General features: G+C 43.6%; 1 protein-coding gene across 3 annotated transcripts in view; it reads left to right on the top strand.

The window, feature by feature from the left end:
* Positions 1-22,849, top strand: part of LOC116938820 (mitogen-activated protein kinase kinase kinase 13-like) — a 166,617-nt gene that overhangs the window by 119,193 nt on the left and 24,575 nt on the right. For all 3 annotated transcript variants that reach the window (XM_076054926.1, XM_076054920.1, XM_076054913.1), the window contains exons 4-5: positions 929-1,120; positions 9,004-9,162. In XM_076054926.1, the coding sequence (XP_075911041.1) occupies positions 929-1,120; positions 9,004-9,162 (351 nt within the window). The remainder of the gene's footprint in view (positions 1-928; positions 1,121-9,003; positions 9,163-22,849) is intronic.

Below are 22,849 nucleotides of genomic sequence, written 5' to 3'. Positions count from 1 at the left end.
GTGCCTGGTTGTATTTCCTGTTCAAAGCCTCGCACTGTGGACTGCAGTGAGGTCACCTGGGTCACACATCTTAATGCGCAGGCTATGTAACGGAGATCTCTGCAAAGTCAGAGGCATTGAACATTTTAAAGCCTGACCTAAAATGTTAAGACGTTGCATTTGCAATGTCAGATGATTGATGCGTGCAATATGTTAAAATTACATATACAGTATACGCTAATAAATACATTTACCAATGTTTACCATCGAAGGCCTTTTGACCAAGGTATAACGCTTGCAGTAAATGATGAGTGCTGCTGTTATTGTCACAACTTCACTTTCATCCGAAACCCTGCGATTCTGGCTCTCGGCGGCATCATGTGCAATGAACACACTCTCTTCCTGTCCTCTCGGAGAGAGCAGGGCACCCACCTCCGAGTGTCGGTGGCTCCCGGATATACCGTACGATGTGTTGCCTTGCACAGCCGTTGGGTCACCAACATGAATCGATCAACACAAGTGCTCCATTTCATCACGTATGGTTGTCCGGATTCGAACCAACCTAGGTTTATCAATGGTGCCCTGAGCCACCCAGTCATCACTCGATCATGAGAACCGTCACCTTTACCATCTCATCGTGTGTTGTGCCGTTTGTTTCACTTTCGTGATTTTCCTTAACATTAACGTTGGATCAACCTAACGATGGAGCTGGTGATGCACCACTTTTATTGGGAATATGCGTGTGCGTGAGGTTTTCTCAGCCTAACATGAGGAGTACCTGGTGCAGTGTATAAACATCTCTACTCGGGAGACAAATGCCGCCAGGCATCGTGCGCCGTGCCAGCCTTCATAGGTGCTACTCGCTAACAGCACTTGCCCAAAACAGTTCGGTAAAGGTTACACGGGGGACCTTTCTTTTGTCTCTGTTTTACGTGCGTGTTCCAAACAGGGGGGTGTGCACCCAGGCTCCCTGCTACTGCATCATCATGGAGTACTGCGCACAGGGCCAGCTGTATGAAGTGCTCCGCGCTGGGCGTAAGATCACCCCGGAGCTTCTGTACCGGTGGACCACGGGGATCGCGAGCGGCATGAACTACCTGCACCTGCACAAGATCATTCACCGGGACCTTAAGTCACCCAAGTGAGTGCCCTCATCGAGACGTCTCTGAGGCTGGCCAGCACAGGGCCAGCAGCTCTTTTGCATGCAGGCTTGTAGCAGGTAATGCCCGTCACGTAATTATCTCTTACGATGGGCCTCTCTCTCACCCACCATCCAGCTGCATGCCCCCCCCCCCCAAAACCCCCTTTTGGTAAATTGGCAAGGCATGACAATAAAGTCAGCACAGCCTTAGCAAAGTTACAATTATGTCAGTCGCTTAAACAGGCTATAATGTATCGGCTCTTATTAACCTCTTCAAAGCCTTTGGGCCATCAAACAGCTCAGGCAGGTCCCCAAAACAGCTGGGCCCCATAAAAACCCGTCACGCTTTTCTTCTTCTTCTTCCTCTTCTTCTTCTTCTTCTTCTTCTTCCTTTCAGTGGCCCTGAGTGCAGGAAGGCGCTCTGCTTGAATTTCGCGACGGCAAATTACATTCTCAGACTTCACAGTTTGTCACACGTTGCCAATGTGATATACGTCACGTTGGCCGCATGTCACAATTGTCGGGGGTGGTTTTGGTGGTGTGCCTTGCGAGTCACCGTGGTGCACACATTTTCAGGCAAACCTGATGGAGCCGTCAAAGTGGATCGACATTTAGAAACGTGCATTGGGATTGTGAAAATTATTGTGGTGCTATGAATGTCCAAATGATGGGCTACTTAAGTTGAACTATCATTTGTGATAGCCAGGTCGCTTCTGAAAATATGTTAATACATTAGTGGGCGTTGCCTGGTATGATGGGGATGATATATATTCTTGGTTCTTTCGGTAAAGTCACGTAGAAGGGAAGCAATAGAATAATAAAAATATAAAACAATAAAATTCTCACGATGTTTCGACTGCAACACAAGCAATCATCATCAGGTGTGAAAACCACAGCAAGAACATTTGAAAAAAGTGGCGGTTTTTTTCTATTGTTTCCCTTCTACGTGACTTTACCGAAAGAACCAAGAATATGAATCCCTGCAGTCACGAAAGCTTTAAATCAAAATTATGGGGATGGTTTAGTTTAATGTGTACGTGTGATGTTTTTCCCCTCTCTTGTAGTTTGCACTACTATCGTGTTTGTGTACTGTTTGTTATTGTAACGTTCTTACCCCATGTCCCTACTGGACATCTGTGGAAAAGAGCTTTATAGCTCATCGGATTCCTCCAGTACAAATAAACATTCTCGATTCTGGTACGTTTGACCAATTCTATTGACGAGTGCCTGGGCGTGTAGAAGGAAACTAGCACCTGGAGGAAAACCCCATGCAGCTGTGGCGGGTAGCACTCAACGCTTACACCGATATGATCCACTGCTGCCTCTACTGCCATCTTCAGGCCTCCCCACCACCTTTAGTGCTTTAATAGCTGCCAAGTTATTGTATCATTGAGCAGCCTATTGTTTGTGTATCACGCTAGCAGCCCAAGCTGTGATATTAGGATATTTTGTACTGATGTACAATAAAACCTACTTCATGGCTATGGAATAAAAAAATAATTTTAAAAAGCCCATACTTTCATGTGTTTTAAGGATGCTGGTTTTATTGATGGTCAGGCTACTGTGCAAGCGTATATCTTTCAGGGTAATTCGTATTGTTATTTTCTTACATCATCCAGTGACTTTACAGATATCTGAAATTTGGCCCCATAGTGTGAAGGTCAATTCAGAGTGTAACATTGTTTTATTTTTTCCCAAATTTGAATATGTTTCCCCCCCCCCCCTGTTCGCAGTAAGCTAGAACAACAGGATGATTTTTTTTGGTGGGGGAGGGGTTGTTTTTTGGGTGGTGAGTAAAATAATATTGGTAGCTGAAGGCCAACCTCATTTGTCCTCTGCCGATTCACGCATTTCACTGAGATGTGCTGCATCCTCACATTCAGCATACCATACGGTCAGCACGGTCCATCGTATACCAAGTCACAAAGATGTTAAAAATGTATTCTAGGACACAGGTCACGTGCCCTTGCAGCAGCTCTGAACACGAGTCATTTATTTCCTACAGTTTAATCTCCGGCGGTGAATGTGAAAGTTTGAAGTTTCTGCATTGATTGCAGCACCACTGTAGACTAGTTTAAACATGAAAATCTATATAATGTTGGATTGGTTCTCGGATTTTGACTGTTTGCTGTTAGCGGGATGCATTTCCATCTATAAATTTTAATTCGTCCTTGCCAGGCAGGATGGTGCAGGACACCAAGCTATATATACTGTATATATGCGTACACTATATTTATACTTACTTGTGTGGGTGAAATAATTTATGTTCATGTACATGCAAACAATTTCCAGAGAAAACGTAAACGATTTCCACTTTATTGCCGAAGTTTATGATTATTAAATATGCAGTTTTCAAAGTGCACAGGGAGCCATTTTGCAAGCAACAAATCATAGTAACACATTGAGCACAAATGTTATGAGACCGGAGTGTTGACTGATCGCCTCTGACTTGGTGCTATTCCCTGTAAGCTGCTCTGCTCTTCAATGGCGCAGGGCTCACAAGCACCACTGCAGGGCACGTGGTCATAGCTTGTGTCAGCTCTGAAGTGGACAGTGTAAGAACTAAGTGTGAATTTGCAAATGAATGTGTCAGGGTGGTGCACTGGTAACACTTGTGCCTCGCAACTAGAAAGCCCTGGGTTCTATTCCCGATTTGGGGCGCCTCTCTGTGTGGACAAAATGGGTCTTTTTTGCCAGTACCAAAGTATGAAAAATAATAATAGGTTTTACTCTTTCTGGCAATAAAACAGGTGTTCAAAGACGATGCATATATTATCAGAGCATGTTTGTTTGCATGTTCACCACAAGTATGCCTGGTTGATGCGAACTTGATTCCTTGAAAAACGTTTCCTTGAAAATGTTTGAACATCTTAACACCTTTGATTTAAAGCTTTCGTGACTGCAGGGATTCATATTCTTGGTTCTTTCGGTAAAGTCACGTAGAAGGGAAACAATAAAATAATAAAAATATAAAACACAATAAAATTCTCACGACGTTTCGACTGCAACAGTCGACATTTCAATTGCTTGTTTTGCAGTCGAAACGTCTTGAGAATTTTATTGTTTTATATTTTTATTATTTTATTGTTTCCCTTCTACGTGACTTTACCGAAAGAACCAAGAATATCTTAACACCTGTTTAATTACCAGAAAGGGTAAACCATCTTATTATCTCTGTATGGATTTTGTATGTTCTCACCCCCTGTCTTGCATCGGTTTCATCTGGATTCCCTGGTCTCCATAGCTAAAAAAATATAACATAATAGAACTGGTATTTACCAAACATCCCAATGCTGAATATTTACCAGCAAATTACTCAATTGGGATTAAACTCCACTCCAAAAACTTGGCAGGACACTCATGAAAAAGCGTATTAAGGCTGAGTGAGGCTTTCCTGGGTAAATTTCCTGACACTCTTCCTTGCCCTATGTTAATCTGAGCATTTTGCAGTCGAGGTGAGCTTTTCGCCAAAGCTACCCGTCATCTACTTTAATAAATAATATTGCTATGCTAATGACATTTTCAGAACAGCACACGGCACAAATTCACACTCGCAGTTTGGATCGTTCATTTTGAGAGGGCCTCTAAATACGCGTCGATAATTTCCCGACAAAACGAGTCGCCGTTCCTCTGTATCGAGCATCCACATTGCTGCCTGAGCTGATTCTTCCACGGTGTGCTCAGGACCTGTGAAGACACCGTTTACAAATCCCAGCCACAAAATTAGCTGTAGGCAAACCCCCCCCCCCCCCCCCCCCCACAGTTTGGCACGAAGCAAAGGGCATTCAGATTGTTAAGCAATGTCGGAGTTTTACGTGGCGGTCGTTTTAGTGTACGCGCATCGATTAGATAATTGCAAAGCTTTGGAGATTGATGCTTTGCTGATGAGCAGAAGGACATAGCCCAGGGACATAGGGCCACCCCTGGAGTCGACGAGCGGCTCTTATTGCCGTCTGCCCAGTCATGAATCTTCACTCTCCTGATGGGGCTGCAGCCGTGAGGAGGTGGGGAGGGATCGGGCGGACGTGGGCTCGATGGCCGTGCGGGGCATATGCTGTCGTGCCCAGGCAACACCACAAGCCCAGCTGGGCGGAGTTGCGCTGCGATCGTACGCGGGTTGAAGGTTGTTTGTTGTTGTGGACAAAAGCAGCGGCACCGCCGCCTGAGTACATTCTGTGGGCGGTGAAGAGTTTGGGATATTGAATGAGACGGAATGGGTTATTGTGACCTAATCTTCCACGCTCGCATTTTTTCTCCACCTATTCAGATTGTGCACATAGATGGATCCAGAGCCAGGGGTAATGGACTGACTAAAGTTTAAATATCAATTATTGTAAATTTGTATTACACGTCTGGTCCAAGGTCTTCATAAAACCTTTCCGCGCTATAAGAAGCAGAGCAAGTCTGCGCAAATAAGTTTGTGTAAGCTGCATTTGTATGCTTAGGAAGCTGACTTGTCTTCACGTAGGCCGAGGTTTCTACTGTACTTTGGAATAGGTGTTGTTTTTTGACACATTAGGAGACTTGTGATTGCTGCTGTTGGCCACCCAGTGGCATTTCCTCCAGTCACTTTGCAAAATGTGCTCTGATTGGGCCTATGTAGTTAGCAGGCCTTGGCGCAGGCTGCTTTTTGCTGTCTGCAGACAACTGCGAAGTCTGCTGCGGTCTCCTGTGGTGCACAGCTACACCTACAGAACACACGCCTAGATGCATTCGCATCCTCATGTTCTGCAGCTTTAAAAGCCAATGCGGCAGCGTGGCATCGTGGTAATATTCATGCCACATGGCAAGAAGGGCCTGGGTTCCGTCCCCAACTCTGGTGCCTTTCTGTGTGGATTCTGTATGTTCCCTCCACCTCTTTCTGCATGCATAAGTGGTATTGGTCAAACACCCCAATGCTGAGCAATTACCGGCATATTACTCGATTTGGATTCCACACAGCAGCAGAAATATCGCTCCACTACTGCAAATACTTAGCAGGACCCTGAGACTTAGTGAGGCTCTCCGGGGTCAGCAAGGGTAGTAATAATAATAATTACCTTCTTTGTGAATCCATAATTGTGCCAGTGCTGGCTCAATCCCCTGACGTAGAATATTAAGCCTTTGTGCCATCATGCACTCTGGCAATATGTACCTGGTTGTGTATGATTCCTGGCGTTGTTACCTGGATGAAGTAAAATAGGTGTTGTACATGTACATATACAGTGAGGGAAAAAAGTATTTGATCCCCTGCTGATTTTGTACGTTTGCCCACTGACAAATAAATTATCAGTCTATAATTTTAATGGTAGGTTTATTTGAACAGTGAGAGACATAATAACAACAATAAAATCCAGAAAAACCCATGTCAAAAATGTTATGAATTGATTTGCATTTGAATGAGGAAAATAAGTATTTGACCCCCTCTCAATCAGAAATATTTCTGGCTCCCAGGTGTCTTTTATACAGGTAACGAGCTGAGATTAGGAGCACACTCTTAAAGGGAGTGCTCTTAATCTCAGCGTGTTACCTGTATAAAAGACACCTGTCCACAGAAGCAATCAATCAATCAGATTCCAAACTCTCCACCATGGCCAAGACCAAAGAGCTCTCCAAGGATATCAGGGACAAGATTGTAGACCTACACAAAGCTGGAATAGGCTACAAGACCATTGCCAAGCAGCTTGGTGAGAAGGTGACAACAGTTGGTGCGATTATTCGCAAATGGAAGAAACACAATAGAACTGTCAATCTCCCTCGGCCTGGGGCTCCATGCAAGATCTCACCTCGTGGAGTTGCAGTGATCATGAGAACGGTGAGGAATCAGCCCAGAACTACACGGGAGGATCTTGTCAATGATCTCAAGGCAGCTGGGACCATAGTCACCAAGAAAACAAGGGTAACACACTACGCCGTGAAGGACTGAAATCCTGCAGCGCCCGCAAGGTCCCCCTGCTCAAGAAAGGACATATTCATGCCCGTCTGAAGTTTGACAATGAACATCTGAATGATTCAGAGGACAACTGAGTGAAAGTGTTGTGGTCAGATGAGGCCAAAATGGAGCTCTTTGGCATCAACTCAACTGGCCGTGTTTGGAGGAGGAGGAATGCTGCCGATGACCCCAAGAACACCATCCCCACCGTCAAACATGGAGGTGGAAACATTATGCTTTGGGGGTGTTTTTTTCTGCTAAGGGGACAGGACAACTTCACCGCATCAAAGGGACGATGGACGGGGCCATGTACCGTCAAATCTTGGGTGAGAACCTCCTTCCCTCAGCCAGGCCATTGAAAATGGGTAGTGGATGGGTATTCCAGCATGACAACGACCCAAAACACACGGCCAAGGCAATAAAGGAGTGGCTCAAGAAGAAGCACATTAAGGTCCTGGAGTGACCTAGCCAGGCTCCAGACCTTAATCCCATAGAAAATATGTGGAGGGAGCTGAAGGTTCGAGTTGCCAAACGTCAGTCTCGAAACCTTAATGACTTGGATAAGATCTGCAAAGAGGAGTGGGACAAAATTCCTCCTGAGATGTGTGCAAACCTGGTGGCCAACTACAAGAAACGTCTGACCTCTGTGATTGCCAACAAGGGTTTTGCCACCAAGTACTAAGTCATGTTTTGCAGAGGGGTCCAAATACTTATTTCCCTCATTAAAATGCAAATCAATTTATAACATTTTTGACATGCGTTTTTCTGGATTTTGTTGTTGTTATTCTGTCTCTCACTGTTCAAATAAACATACCATTAATATTATAGACTGATCATTTCTTTGTCAGTGGGCAAACGTACAAAATCAGCAGGGGATCAAAAACTTTTTTCCTTCACTGTACATATATTGTTTCAAACTTCGGATCAAAATCTTTGGTAACAAAAGGTTACTTTTCAAGAAGTCATTCATTTAACATTTTTTTCAAATTATTTTAGGAATGTCATCTAGCTCTTCGTCAGTATCAACCAATGATATTCCAGGATATATTTATATTATATAAGATTAGGCTTCTGACAAAACAAAAACACATGTTCTTGCACGATGTAAATTATGAGTCCTTGCATGCTGTTATTAATACTGATGCAGAGATTGAGTTGTACATTTGAGTTTCAGTACAAAACACAATTAAGGTGGACAATGGCAATGATTTACTGGCACATTAATTAAAACACAAATTATAACTTGTTTCACATTGAATAGAATGGCACCACAAAGCCTCTCTGCTGCACTTATACCATGGCCTGAAAGCTGCAATAAGTCTCACAGAACACAGAGACTCGGTGTTTTAATGGCCCGTGAAGTCAGGGAATTGTTTTGTGTATCGTAGTGAGCACAGCGGCTCCTGTTATTCTTTGTGGTTTAAAAAAAAGCATTTGAAATAAATTTCAGTCACGAGTAAATTGTCAAAAACCTGCCTTTAAGTTGAACTCGTTAGCAACAGGGTGGCCAGATAGCCTCGTGGTTAGCATGCAAGCCAACGTGACAGATTGCTTATGACCGGAAGTTTTATTTACGCGAGCAAGCACAATACTTAAAGAGAATTTCCAAATTAACAACGCCTCTGCTGTAAATGGATTTGAAAAAAAAATACCGTGGGACATCATTTCCAAAAGCAGGCATTTTGTGTCACACTAAATCTGAAAATTATGGTACAACCAAATTTTGGGGTGGAGGGGGGGGGGCAATGTTGAAATGTAGTAAAATTTATGCGGTACTCCCTTTGCGAAGGAGATAAATGACATCACTCTGGACTCTCACAAAAGAACATTGATTGGATGATTGGTTGATTTATCCATCGATTCAGGATTACACGTGCGGTTAGAGTAAAAAAAAACAACAACTACTGGTGTCCTGTGCTGAAGACGCACGTACAACCGGGTGTCGTGACTCTTGACCGTGTGCGTCTGGCAGCGTGCTCATTACACACGACGACCTGGTGAAGATCTCGGACTTTGGGACGTCCAAAGAGCTGATGGACAAAAGCACCAAGATGTCGTTTGCGGGAACTGTGGCCTGGATGGCTCCGGAGGTGATCCGCAATGAGCCTGTCTCTGAAAAGGTGGACATCTGGTGAGTTACTCCACCCACAGCGGGCCCCATGGATTATTAATGCACACTTTGATGTTCACGGGAACTGATGTCGAATAATGACGATGACAATGTTTTAACAAAATGTATTGCTTTTCCCTTGTAACAGATGACTGTTGAGGGATTACTATTATTGCTTGTAGGTAATCTTGCGATTACATTTGACACATTTTATATTTTACATGTTTAAATGATTGCACGCATCAATTAGTCTACGTTATAACACAACGGCCATTTCAAGCACAAAGTCACTCGCTGATGGCCTTGAGCTATTGTGATTGCTGTATGCGTAAAAGCAAGTAAGAATTTCCATTACTATATGGATACATTCGAATCTATGTGAACAATCCATAGAGAAATCATTAAAAGCACCACTTTCAAGGAGGTGATGGATGTGTAATTAGTCAAACCCTGGACACAAAACGCCAGCACGTCACCTCTGTTGACACGTGTGTTCATCTCTCACTCATGAACAAACAAAAATAAAATGCACGACTCAAATGTTTATTCCAGAAAAATTCCAGGATAAGTTTCTCCAGTCGATACAGTTGCTGTCTTAACAAGAAATGTGAGATTTGCCAAAACATTTGGCAATGCAATGTTTCAGTTACCTGAAATGGGCACGTTTGTGCGCTACATTGATCATATTTACAGTCACTGTCAATTTTAATGTCTCATATTGAGTGAAGTGTTATTATTATTCAGGAATGTAAATACGATGATCATTCTGGCAGTTAGTTTTGCCTTTTCTTTAAGATGTGAATGTAATGCTATATTAAACATTTCTTTGAATTCTAGCATATATTTCGAAATTTTGATACAAAAATACGTATTTCTTTCCAAAATATTGTTTTCATTTTAATTTCTGTCTTTTCTCCCTGTTTTATTCATTCATTTTTCAAGTTATCCGAAAAAAAATATTTATTTCCTCAATAGGCTAAGATGTGTACTGTGTAACATCTGTACCGTCGCTAAACGCCCATGACCTAGAGCGTAACAGCTCATTCGGCCCTTCCTGCTGAGATAAATAACATCGAAATCACCCGGTTCAAATAAAGGTGGAGATCTAGAGATGGCTAAATGAAGAACAACAACACCAATTATGATATTTTCAATGTTGTATTGTTTGTGTCATGTACAGCCATTGCACTTTTAACAACGGACAGCACTTTTCAAACGTATGATGTTGTACAGAGCAGAGTTAGATTCCCTTTGCATCCTGGTATATATTTTTTGCAGCTGCTGTATTCACCAAAAGATACCGTCTTGCAGTGAAGCAAACACTTAAAGGCCATGTAACATACATTGCAAAAGCAGATAATAATAACTTTGCAATTAAAGATGGTCTTGTGGCTCATGTCCTGACCGAGACACTAAGCCGCGACTTCTAAGATCGTGGGATTGTGCCACGGGTTACCACTCGACACAAAGTGTTTGTGATGGGCAGAGAGCTTGATGTTCTCTGGCCACTCATCAGTGATTGAACAAAAAAGCCCCCGAAATCACATTGGTGTTTGCACTCGGGTGTACTCACTCATACATGAGAACATGAGACAGCATGTCCGAGCGCATCCTTCAGATTGCGACTCGCTGCTTTGTGACTTGTATTCGCCCACCCTTTTTGCCTGATTCCGCAGTGACTTCTTCGATGTAAGAGAGCAACGTGTGGTAGCACAATAGATACATCATTGGAACACAGCCAACAACATATCCTGTGATTGTGTAGCCGGCACTTTGTCCCCCATTTTGGGAATTCTGTACCAAGAGCAGCTCTCTCCTTCATTTTGGTCGTTCTGTCACACGTCAAATATCACAAATGAAATAATTAGGTCAATCTCCCTTTTGATTTTATTCACTGTGGCCTGCTGTAAACTGAATTTCCTGTATTATATTTCTAATTTATATGAATGTCAATCCCAAGGTAGTTTTAACTTGTAAGTTAAAATGTTCTTTAAATGTGGTCTTAAAAAAGAGATGTATTCCCTTTAACCATTAGAAGTACAGCACGTAGGTTAGGTTCCTGAAAAAGGCCATGGTAGGTAAATACGGGGTTGGTAAAGTCCAGGGGCCTAAGGGAAACAGGGGTTAGGGGAACCATGTCCGTGGTCAGACTCAGCATAGCTTAACTAACTTACCTGTTTATTAACTAAACACCGATTAAAATAAAGTGCATTACACAAGAGCATAATACAACGTACGTAAACATTATATGAACTTTACATAGGATAATGTTTCCCCCTTTTTCTGGCAGCAAAAAAGGAGAAACCCTATTCTCATATTTTGATACTGGCAAGGAGGTCCCATGATATAACTTTACATCGCTTTAATGTCAAGGGTAGAAGTCCATGATTATACTGGTAGGAACGAAGTTGTAAACTGAGTGTACCAGCCTGCAATAGATTAATGTGTCCGTCCGTCCGTCCCCTTTCAATACTTTAACGAAGTGAAATCTCGTGCTGTTGGGTGTAAAATCAGCAATAGACAGCAATAGACAGCCCACCCTGCAGGGACCTGTTTACGATGACGATACGACGATGGTGAAAGGCCTGGTTAGAAGGAGGGAGGGCCTTAGCCCACAACAAACGGAATTCAAATGTGCGGTTGCGATGCGACGCGGTCCTTTGCGCTGCAAGAATCACAACAAAGCGGACGGACAGCTGATAAGCTACGACGCAGCGCCACAGTGGCGCTGTGGAGAAGTGCGGCCCCGTGAAAATGTGTAACTGCGTGGTTACAGACCGGCGTTTACCCGTGTATACTAAAATTTTCCAGCACCACGGTTCGGTACATTGGTACACAGATAATAAACCGTGTGTAATATGAATTACACGGTTGCCAACTCCGTGTTTGGCGAGAGAATGCTGCATCGATATATGATGTTTAATTGTCACGCCAGAAAGTCTACAAGGTATGTGCGATTTATGTGTGGTCAGTGTGATCTATCTTTGGTAATGTGTGAGGCTGTAAAAGCCTTGCAGAGTCCAAGTACTGCAGAAGGAGGCCTTGAAATAATGTATGCATTTGCCTGTGCCATACGTGACTTCTAGCTCTGGCAGAAGAGAATACAAACATGGATTTGACTGTCGGGATGGTTTTCACTGGATCTCACATTACACACTTAGATGTGATATTTTTTTCAACAGAGCAGTGTCTGGTGGAAATGTCAGTTTCTTGATAATATCATGGATGTGAGAACATAGACAAGATTACAAATCCATTCTACATGAACCATAGCAATTTTTAGACCAAGCTTGTGCGCAGATGGATTCATAGACATTAAAATAGCTTTTTTATCTATATAAAATAAGAAATACATTATGCAACCATGGGTCTCACGTTTGCACCCAGTGACCAGTAAGTGGCTTTGTAACGGAACCCCCGTTAACTAGATGGGATGATAATTAAGCTTTTGTAGCTATTTGTCCCAAATCCACTTTTAAGCCATCTGCTCCAGGAGGGGCCAGACTAATGCAAATTCAGCCTCAGCAGGGTAAATCCCAGCAGCTGAGACCCAGAATTGTCACCCAGGGACTGCAGCTGAAATATCGCTGCCTGCCTGCGCCTGGGACGCCACGATGGCGAGATGTTAACTACCTCGCTTGGTATGCAGGAGGCTGTGAATTCGATCTCGACCCTGGTGCCTGTATACTTAGAGTTTGCATATTCTCCCCGTGGATGTTTCTCCGGATCCTTCGGTCTTCCCCCCCCCCCCCCCACACATTTAGAATCAACATGCGTTTGGAGTATTTGGCTGCTATACATTTTCACATGATAAGCCACTTTGTCGAGCTATCATTTGTGGCCAGGTCTCTTCTGAACAAGAGTTATATAGCTCAGTGGGCCTTACTTGGTAAAATAATAGTAGCAGGGGTCAGATTTTTTCATTGTTTCATACTTTCACTCACTGGTCCCTGAATACGGTATATGTTGGACTTGGTTTGGATATGGGCATTGGTGAGGTAGCTTACCAGCAGTTGTATTTATGGCTCAAAAACTATAGCTGGCGCGCAGAGTGTTTGGTTTCTGGTGATGCGGACATTACAAGTGAGTACAGCATCCCGTCGTTGATCACCAACTTGCTGTCCGCGATTTTGGCTATCCGCGAATCGCATCTGGAACTCACGACTAGATCGAGAGAGAGAGAGAGACAGAAAGTGATTAGATAAAGTGCTGAGAGAGAATGTGATGCGACAAAGTAATGAGATTAAGTTAATTTATTAATTACGGTTTAATACGTTTATATTTATTTGCATTTACTTAATGTTTAAAAAAAAAAAATTAGTTATTATGATCATCTGCATGTATTTAATAGCTTATTTATTTGAGGCAATTCATTAAACGGTACGATCTCATCGGCCAATATCATTAACTGCAAAATTTGCTATTCACGGCCACCTCCGGAACGTATCCCTCGTGGATAACGAGGAAATACTGTACAGTTCTTTCTGGGGGCAAAGGCTCACCATTGAGCATGCAGCCCTTCGCAGCAGCGGTGTCAGCACGCTATAACTACGGTCACGTGATGCAACAGTCCATCTCACTCCTGCACAGGAGATCGTCTCATCGGTCATCCTCGCAGCAGCTTTTGGCTCGCCATCGAAACGAAGACGGTCACTGCATCGTGCGCTTTCAGATGCGCTTCTCCGGCCCTCTGGAACGCTCTTATTTGCGATATTGGGAAACCACTGGAGCTATGCACTGTGATAATGTAGATTGAAAACCCATTTCTTTAGAAGTGCTTTTTGTGTTTCATTTCTTGCTCTTCCCCCGTACCTCCGATTAGCACGGTTTGCCTCATGCAGCACGAAAGAAGCTCAACATACATATATACATCACCGCATCTCCGTGCCGGTCGTACTCTTGGGCATGAGTTCACTCCTTTGGCTGCTATTCCAACACGAGTCTCAACCATCGGCACTCATCCCTTCCATCACTGTGTGCCGCTGTCTACGCTTACTTTATTTTCTCAACAGCCCAGCTAATGCCTCTTTGAAGAGTTATTTCCCGTGATCCGTGTGCCCCATTTCCCATCTCTCTGTGACTCGTGCACCTACCTTCCCATGCCGTGTTTTTTTACTTCAAAGTTTTCAGCTTTAGCTCCATTTGTATTTGCCATGGTTAATGTCTTTTGATTCATGTCACATCTGGAAATATGCACTGATTGAAACGTCTCTTCTTCAGGCAAATTGATGCGCTGCTTTTCATTTGCCACGTTTCTCAATCGCCATCTATCCTGGATTTATGTACATCTCCACGTCATCATTTAGATTTGCAACAGTGACCAGTGATATCTGCACCAGTCCTCCCCGCCAACCCCAACCTTTCCTCTCTTCGCCAACCCACACTGACACCATCGTACTGAATTATGTTCAAACAACTCCCAAGTACCTGATAAAGGGCCACTATTATTATTACAAATGTGTAATGGGTCTTTCCCACAGAGTGGCATTTGAAAGCTAGGTAAGGTGTTGGGAACTAAGCTCCTCCACTTGATAATCTTAAATCAATCTTCCATAATCATCCATACCACCTCAATACGACCAAAATAATCGTTTGGAAAACTGAAAAGTGACACCATGCAGACTTTAATTTACCCTGATGGAGATTGAGGTTTGTTTTAATTACATCTGGATTATCGCAGCATGTGACGTTAGCACCCGATGCTTAATATACGGTGAGTCATGCACTTAAGCTCTGCAAAGTTTATCGTAGAAAAGCCAAAGCCATTCCACTGTATAATGGTATAGTTGGCTATTTACAGACATTCATGAATGACTGTAAATGCTGCAATCTCTATGGAGCATACCAGAAACATCGTTTTTGATGCTTTGTTGGTTTTCAACAAGACGCTGGGATGTCAAGACCTCCATGGCAAGGCCATTTCTATAGCCTTTTGTAAAATCACAGCGAAAGCTGTTGCAGTTTAAACAAAAGACCGTAAACAAAAACAACAAAAAGCCAACCGAACGTGGCATCAATATTTAAAACAAACTGAACCTCGTTAGCTGTGCCATGTTGAATGGGCATCGTTGTTAGATGCTGGTGTGAGTCGGGCCTCTGTGCGTGCCTAGGGGGTGATACATCAGCGGCCTCCGCGTTACCAAGGTTACCACGAACGCGGTCTCCTTGACAACACGGATTGCCTGCGATGTGGGGCTGATTTGATCAGGCGCCATATATGCATCCTGCACAAAGTCGGTGGGATTTTATTTATTCGAATGCAATTCCGGCTGCCACGCCTCATTTTAAAAATGTCATTTAGAAGAAGAAGAAGAAACAAAAAACTCTCAGAAAGGTAAAACTAATCGAAATTGTTCAGGGATATTGGTAGTGAGAGGAAAGCATGCCCACCACACTCATTGTCTTCGCGTTCAGCCCAGCATTTTGTCCATTATTGTTACCGGGTCAGCGGCTCCATTGGTGAAAGCCAGTGGAGAGCGTGAGGAGAGGCGTAGCTGCAGCGCCGTGACCTATCTCGCTCTTTCACACACGAGGCGACCTCGTCGCTCCAACTAGCCGGTCGTCACCCACTCAGGCCCGTTCCATCCTTCGGCTGCCATTCCATCACCAGCGTCGTCCATCGTATGTCACCCCCCCCTCCCACCCCTCATAACGATGCGTCCTGTTTAACACATAGTAGGCTTTCGCGAACGATATCATCCATAATAGAGGGTTTTTTTTGGGTTAGATCGCGTACATGTATAAATGTTAAAAGCCGCCACCACCCGACACAGACAAACTAGTAAAGGTTGAAGCTTTCGTGACTGCAGGAATCCATATTCTTTTGGTTCTTTCGGTAAAGTCACGCAGTTAGAAAATTAATAGGTGACGACGTTTCGATCGCGACACAAGCAACCGTCATCAGGTGAAACAAACACAGCAGGAGAACAGCTGTTCTCCTGCTGTGTTTGTTTCACCTGATGATGGTTGAAACGCCGTGATCTATTAATGTTCCTATCTACGTGACTTTACCGAAAGAACCAAAGAGTATAGTAAGGGTTGTCACGTAAACAGAACATGCCAATTCGTTACTAGTACAGTTTCAGTTTTCAGTTTCATTTATTTTGGTATAGCCCTGCGAGCCATTCGGCTCTTGAATCGGGTGCAACCACAACAAACAAAAAACATGAACAAGAAAACATCTTAACGTGACTATGTGACTGTGCAAACAGAAAACCAGGAAAAAACAGGAAAATATTCCTGAAAAAGCACCGTACACCAACGCTGTGTGCAAAAATTCCAGTGGGATGCAAGTCAAACAACAACAACAACCACAAGACAACTTAGATTAAGGCCATCAGTCTAATTCCGTACTACAACAAACATGGCCAAACCAAAAAACGTTTACGAAATCACCAAAAATAAAGCCATAAATGCAATGTAACAGTGATCATAGGGACTGTGATCGAATTTTTAACAATAAACTACATAAATAACATGTAACACCAAACCCTAGAGCCATAGCTGACTGCATGAGTCACTCCACAACAACAGGAGCATCAGTCGGAGTAACAAATTTTTCAATGCACCTTTAAGATCAGCACACTAAATCAAAATACAGATAATACTTTGCAGCGGTCATCCGGAGCGAAACATTTTATTTTATTTTAGGCCACTGAATAACAGTGGCAGCTCGGGGTATACAACTCCTCTAGAGCAGTTTTGAGTGAAGATCTCATAGGTAGTGATTCAAGTTTATTGGCAATAGCATTCCAAACCCTGGGGGCATCAATAGCAAAGGCCCTTCCTCCAGTTTTTGTATGGAAATAGGGAATGTGAAGCGGGTAAATGAGTGAAGACCTGAGGTCAAATTTGTTCTTTGAAACAGAGAGAAGATCCAGCAGGTAGTCTGCGGATTTTTTTGTAAGTACATCGTGAATAAATAAGATCTGGTGCACAAGCCGTCGAACATTAAGAGATGTTAAGTTTGACCCAATGTATAGATCACAGTGGTGAGTCCTATATGGGCAGTTCAATGCAAATGTTAAGGCCAAGTGATAGATGGAATCAAGCTTCTTCAGTACAGTACTTGGGGCTGATTTATACACGATGTCACAGTAGTCAAGTAGAGGCAGTATGGTAGCTTTCATCAATTCCAAACGGAACATTGGGGGGAAGCAGTGCTTATGTCGATACAGAAAACCAATTTTTATTTTTGTCTTTTTACCAATATAATCAATGTGATCTTTAAAATTCAGTTTTGAATCCAGGATGACACCAAGATACTTATAGATCTTGACTTGTTCTATTTGATGATTATTTAAGGAATGCAATTGGGGAAACATAACTTCCTGCTTTAGTCCTGGTGAGAAGCATAGCACCTTGGTTTTGGAGGTATTCAGGGCTAGTTTAAGAGCAACTAGCTGATGTTGTAGTTTGTTGAAATCACCCTGGAGCTTTGCAATCACGTCATCTGGAGAGCGACCAGCAGTAATCAGTATCGTGTCATCTGCAACCAGATTTACCCTGGAATGATCCAGGTCAGTGCTCAAGTCATTGACATAAAGAGAGAACAAGAGGGGGCTGAGGATGGAACCCTGTGGAACCCCTTTTGTTATCTTAACACTGTTTGACCTCCAGCCATCTGTGAATACAGTTTGGGTGCGAGAAAAGAGGTAATTTTGTAACCATTTTACTGCGTTTTCGGAAAAACCGAGGCAACTTAGTTTACTAAGCAGGGTGTTGTGGTCTACTGTATCAAAAGCTTTGGACAGGTCAAGAAAAAGACAGGCACAGTACTGCTTATTATCAAGGCTACTGTAAATGTGATTCAGAGAGTCTAATACAGCAGATGTGGTGCTGTATTTTTTTTCGGAACCAGCACAGCGGTGTGTTGGAGAGCCTGCTCCAAGCCCAGTTATTTACTTTAACAGTCAATACGGCGTCTCTAATTTCCATATTTGGCCCGATCAACCTGCTCCCTTTGTGTCTCAGTGGAATTCCAAGCCCGCTTCTCTCCATGCTTATTTGACGCACTTTTTTTGCACATTTCGTTTAATTCTCCTTTGTCAATGTCTCATGTTTATGATCCGTATCGGAATGGTTTAGTTTGTTGTCCTTCCCCCCACACCTCCGATTTGCACGGTTGTCTACGCACGGTGCGAAAGAAGTTCCCCAAACATACATGCATATGCTGCAGCAAATGGTGTGCAGTGATTGCCAATGTTTATTCAGTGTGGTAAGTTGGCATGTTGCTTTGCATGATCAAATTCAGTTTCACCAAAGCACTACTGCATCTTTACTTTTCATCGTTTTGAACCCTGTTCACTCCAGTCACACGTGATGAACCTTATGTGCCACAAATATCTATTGACAACGGTGTGATACAATTACAGCATTTTTAGTTTTTCATATAACCAGGTGAGAGTCTTTTGAAATGCACCAAAATCAAACATTTCGCACACCTCGATTTTCCGAATCTACATTTAAAGTACACGAAAGGAAAAGGTATTAAAATAACTTTGGTTGCATGAATTGCATTCCTCTTCGTACGGAAGTTAAACACTAACTGTGCCCGTGCCATGTTCATCCTGCAAGAGATGTCCATTGCTTGTTCCCCACGAACCGTGCCAGCCGTGCCGCAGCTTGCTGCTCTGAAGGGACATTTCTTCTACGCATTTTGATTGAGCAAGCAGCCATGTAAAGCGCTCACGCAACATGTATGTACTGCATGCAGGGCCGGATTAATATTGTTGTAGGCCCCGGGGCTACAGATAGTGTGAGGCCCCCAGTAATATTTTCAAGAGGAAAACAAAGTTAAAGAAAAAATAAAAATGTATTTTTGCAGCGCTCGCAACAAATCAAATTCCGCATTCACGAATGAAATAACTTTTCACCTAATCTCTGGAGGCCCTGCAGAGCTGGTAGAGGCCCCTGTGCTGCAGCCCTGAAAGCAAATGCCTTAATCCGGCCGTGACTGCATGTTGAAGTTATTTCGCACCGTACGTAGGCCAAGCGTGCTAATCGTAAGTGCGGGGGAAGGAGAACCAATGAAACGCAAACAGCAGTTCTGATGACATACGTTTTCAATTCAGATATTAGTTTTCAACATGACACATTTTGTGTTACCCGACATCTTCCAAGATGTGTATAATATGCGTGCGTGGCCAGTGTGGGAGATTAGGCCAAATGCCCTATTTGGAGTGGCTCTCAAGAGTGGCTCTCGAGAGGGGCCATCCATTTAGTAGGTACGCAAAAATCTGTCAAAACTTGACCCTTCTTCCCCTCCCTGTACGCACGCGAACTTTTTATACCCCCCCTCCCCCCACCTGCGTACGTACGCTTGACGCACCCCCCCCCCCCCGAATCCTGTAGAACGGCCGATATTTAATCCATGCAGAAACGATCAAGAATGAATAATATTAACGTGTTTAAGCAAACAGATAGTCCACCGCCGGACTATCTAACTCATTTGAAGGCCAATGTAGACAAATTATTATTATTATCGAGGCTTCACCCTTCCCCCCCATTTCCTATGCGTACATACATTGTCAGTAAACCCTCCCCATACGCAAGCGTACTCATTTGGGTTACCCCCCCCCCTCCATGCGTACGTACTAAATGGATAGCCTCAGAGCTCCCTCTCATGGAGGCCCTTCTGCAAGCAGTGGTTGTGAGCAAGCAGTTGCAGGGCTGCAGCTACACCTCTACCTTTTCATGTTTTATGAGAAGTCAACGGTGCCAAGAGAACATTCAGGGGCACAAATTGTCTCTCCGCTTTCCGCCACCACCTTCTGTGCCCCTCGGTGGCGGATGCACAGCCATCGTGACCCGATGCCGCCCACGGCTATTTGTGAACGTCTGTCCCCATCACTCATTCCACCTTGCCACAGGTGGAAGGCCAGAGTTGGGGCTGCCACCCTCTGAGAGTTTGACAAAATACTGGGAAATGGCATGGGGAGATATATCTCCCAATACTGGAAAAGGGAAGCACTCCACGCCCATGTCTCGAGTGGTGTATCATAATTATCATACGGCTGATGAGAAGACTCTGAATGTCTCAGGGAATCCTTACAGATTTCTCAAGACAGCTTCCTCAAAAAGAGCACTCTTGGAGAAAAAACAGGACAGGTGGTGATCCTAGGCAGTGCAATCGTCATCGTCTATGTGGCGATTATAAGTTAACAGCATAATGAGTGATACGACAGTTCGCCTCCTTCCAATATTTGTCCCGCACATACAAATAAATAGTATTTAGTCTGTGTGGCTGATCGGATGTGGAAATAAACACACGTTTATTGTGTATGTTAAGCGACCGATAATGGGAGAGGAATCGAAGGTGAATCGTCCGTGTATAGGAATACCCCGATATACGAATTAGATGCGTTCTGGGTGCTTTGTATATTTAAACTTCGTACATTGAATAACCTATAACATTCGTCTATGATGATGCGTTCCCAGCCTTCGTAACTTACTATTTCATAGTATAAACACATAACTTTGCCTTCATATTGTAAACAAACATGATTTATTTGAGCTCTTTCGGTAAAGTCACGTTGAAGGGAAACAATAAAGTAATAAAATATATATTATTGTTTTATATATTATTGTTTATATATATTTTATTACTTTATTGTTTCCCTTCAACGTGACTTTACCGAAAGAGCTAAGAATATGAATTACTGCAGTCACGAAAGCTTTAAATCAAAAAATGATTTATTTTGAAAGTGACATATTTTATACTGTACAGTATTACAAATCATATAAATAAACGGACATAAATAAAATCTATATCACGAAGAAACGTAATGTTATTCTTATGTATAAAGTGCCAGAGATCTATTCGCGCATTATTTATTTAAATATGTTGGTATTTATTATTTTCCATTCAAATAATGGTCATTAAGATAATCCAAAATCAAAAGTTCGCATATCAAGGTATGACTGTTCATTTTTCATGCTAATTTCTGACTTTAACACCCTGCTGATCCAACACTTTATCACAGCTATTTCAATGCTAATTTCTCCTGTTTGATATGTAAACTCCTTTGTCAAGGTGCTTCACTTCTCCCACCTAGCTTAAAAGACGCTGCGAATCTTAGCAGCGTTCATTGAAGCGCTGTCGTCCCGACAGTTCTGCTCCTTCACCTGAAGAAGGCTACTTGTGTTGTGGCCGAAACGTCGTGAGAATTTTATTGTCTAATTTTGTTTTATTGTTTTATTCTCATTCTACGTGACTTTACCGAAAGAACCAAGAAGATGACTGTTCATGTTGTTGTTAGCCGGCAGATAGATTCCACTCCGTACGGTGCGAAAGTAGTTCAACATAACGTGTACACACAAAGAGGGCGTGTGGCAGGCCAGCGGGTAGCAGCTGCAGGCAATAGTCCACACACGGCGTGGTTGCACGTGAGGCTGTCCACCACAGCGTTCCACGTGGTGCCAGCCTCGCCCTGGCTGGCACGCGGGGGCCAGCTGTGGCTCTGAACGTGAAGCAAATGTGTGGGGGTCCTGCTCCTAAATTGAGCTGGAATTATGGCCCGCGCTCCCCTCTCCCTTTCATTTTCACCGCAGCTGCTGAAAACCTTCGTGGCGGCAAAGTTGTGATTCATAAGAACTGTCATTTCTGCCCGTTCAATGTGAATGTTACACGTGCTGTTGACCCTATACTGTGCCGTATACTGTGTGCAAGCACTTGCACACAGTACTGCGTTTGCTTGCTCACAGTACTGCTGACGGGAGCCTTTTCCGCTAGCGCAAGGGTCGGCAAACTGCGGCTCTGGAGCCGCATGCGGCCCTTCAAGGGGCTGCGTCGTGGCTCCCGACACTATAATTATTTTCGATTAACGGTCCGCGTCTAAAAGTCCAACAGTGACTTGTAATGCGGCAATTACAAATCATGGTGCGTGTGCCGTTCTTCAAATGGTGATGACAAAAAAGAAGGTGTGACGTTCCTCGTTAAGAACCCGTTCTTGTGTTCATTCACATGCCATTGGCGGCTCTCGAAATATTCCAAGGTTTTTTTTTCAACCGAATTCAAAGAAAATTGCTCCTCTTGTTATTTCTGTTGCCGACCTCCTGATGGAACGCTATAAAGTGCCTCTAAGAGGGTATGGTTTTTTTTTGCCTACTCTTCCACACTGGTCAGACGTCTTGGAAGCGTTTCTGTACGGTTGTAGTTGATATCTCCGTGGAATAGCAGCCGACACACACACACACAAGCGGATACGCACGAGTTCAAACCCTGGTTGGGGGTCAACTCGGCTCGTTTATGCACGATCAATAAAATGAAAGGACAGTATCCTATTCAGAGCTAGTGCTCACTTGTAAGTCAGTGTAATTTTCCACCACTAGCAGTACAGTACTAGTAGCGATGCCCCCCCCCCCCATACATCACTGATTCGAGCACGTGCACAGGTGTGTATGTGTGTCTGTTGCGAGTGACCTGTGTCTCATCACAGCTACATCAATCACGCGTCGAGACCGTATTGTCGAGCAATCGAAGGGTCTGCGCGCATGCACGTTGCAAGTTCTTTTTGGAGGGGATCCGCGGGGGGATTGCCCCCCCCCACCTCCCCCCAAATATGCGCCCGTGTCCAAATTCCACATAAAAACGCAACGTCATTAGCAGCCTCTGCTTTTGAAATAACACGGAAACAGGTAAACTGCCAGCGATGCCGCTTAATGTCATCACCGCTGGGGCATTTCCGCTGAGCCCGTCTCGTCAGTG

Source organism: Petromyzon marinus, chromosome 4 (genome assembly GCF_048934315.1).
Source record: "Petromyzon marinus isolate PM22_M1 ecotype Great Lakes invasive population chromosome 4, UKy_Petmar_22M1.pri1.0, whole genome shotgun sequence".
In the NCBI taxonomy this organism is placed as follows: domain Eukaryota; kingdom Metazoa; phylum Chordata; class Hyperoartia; order Petromyzontiformes; family Petromyzontidae; genus Petromyzon; species Petromyzon marinus.
The sequence above is the reverse complement of the archived record's forward strand: the minus strand, read 5'-3'. Positions and strand labels throughout refer to the sequence as shown.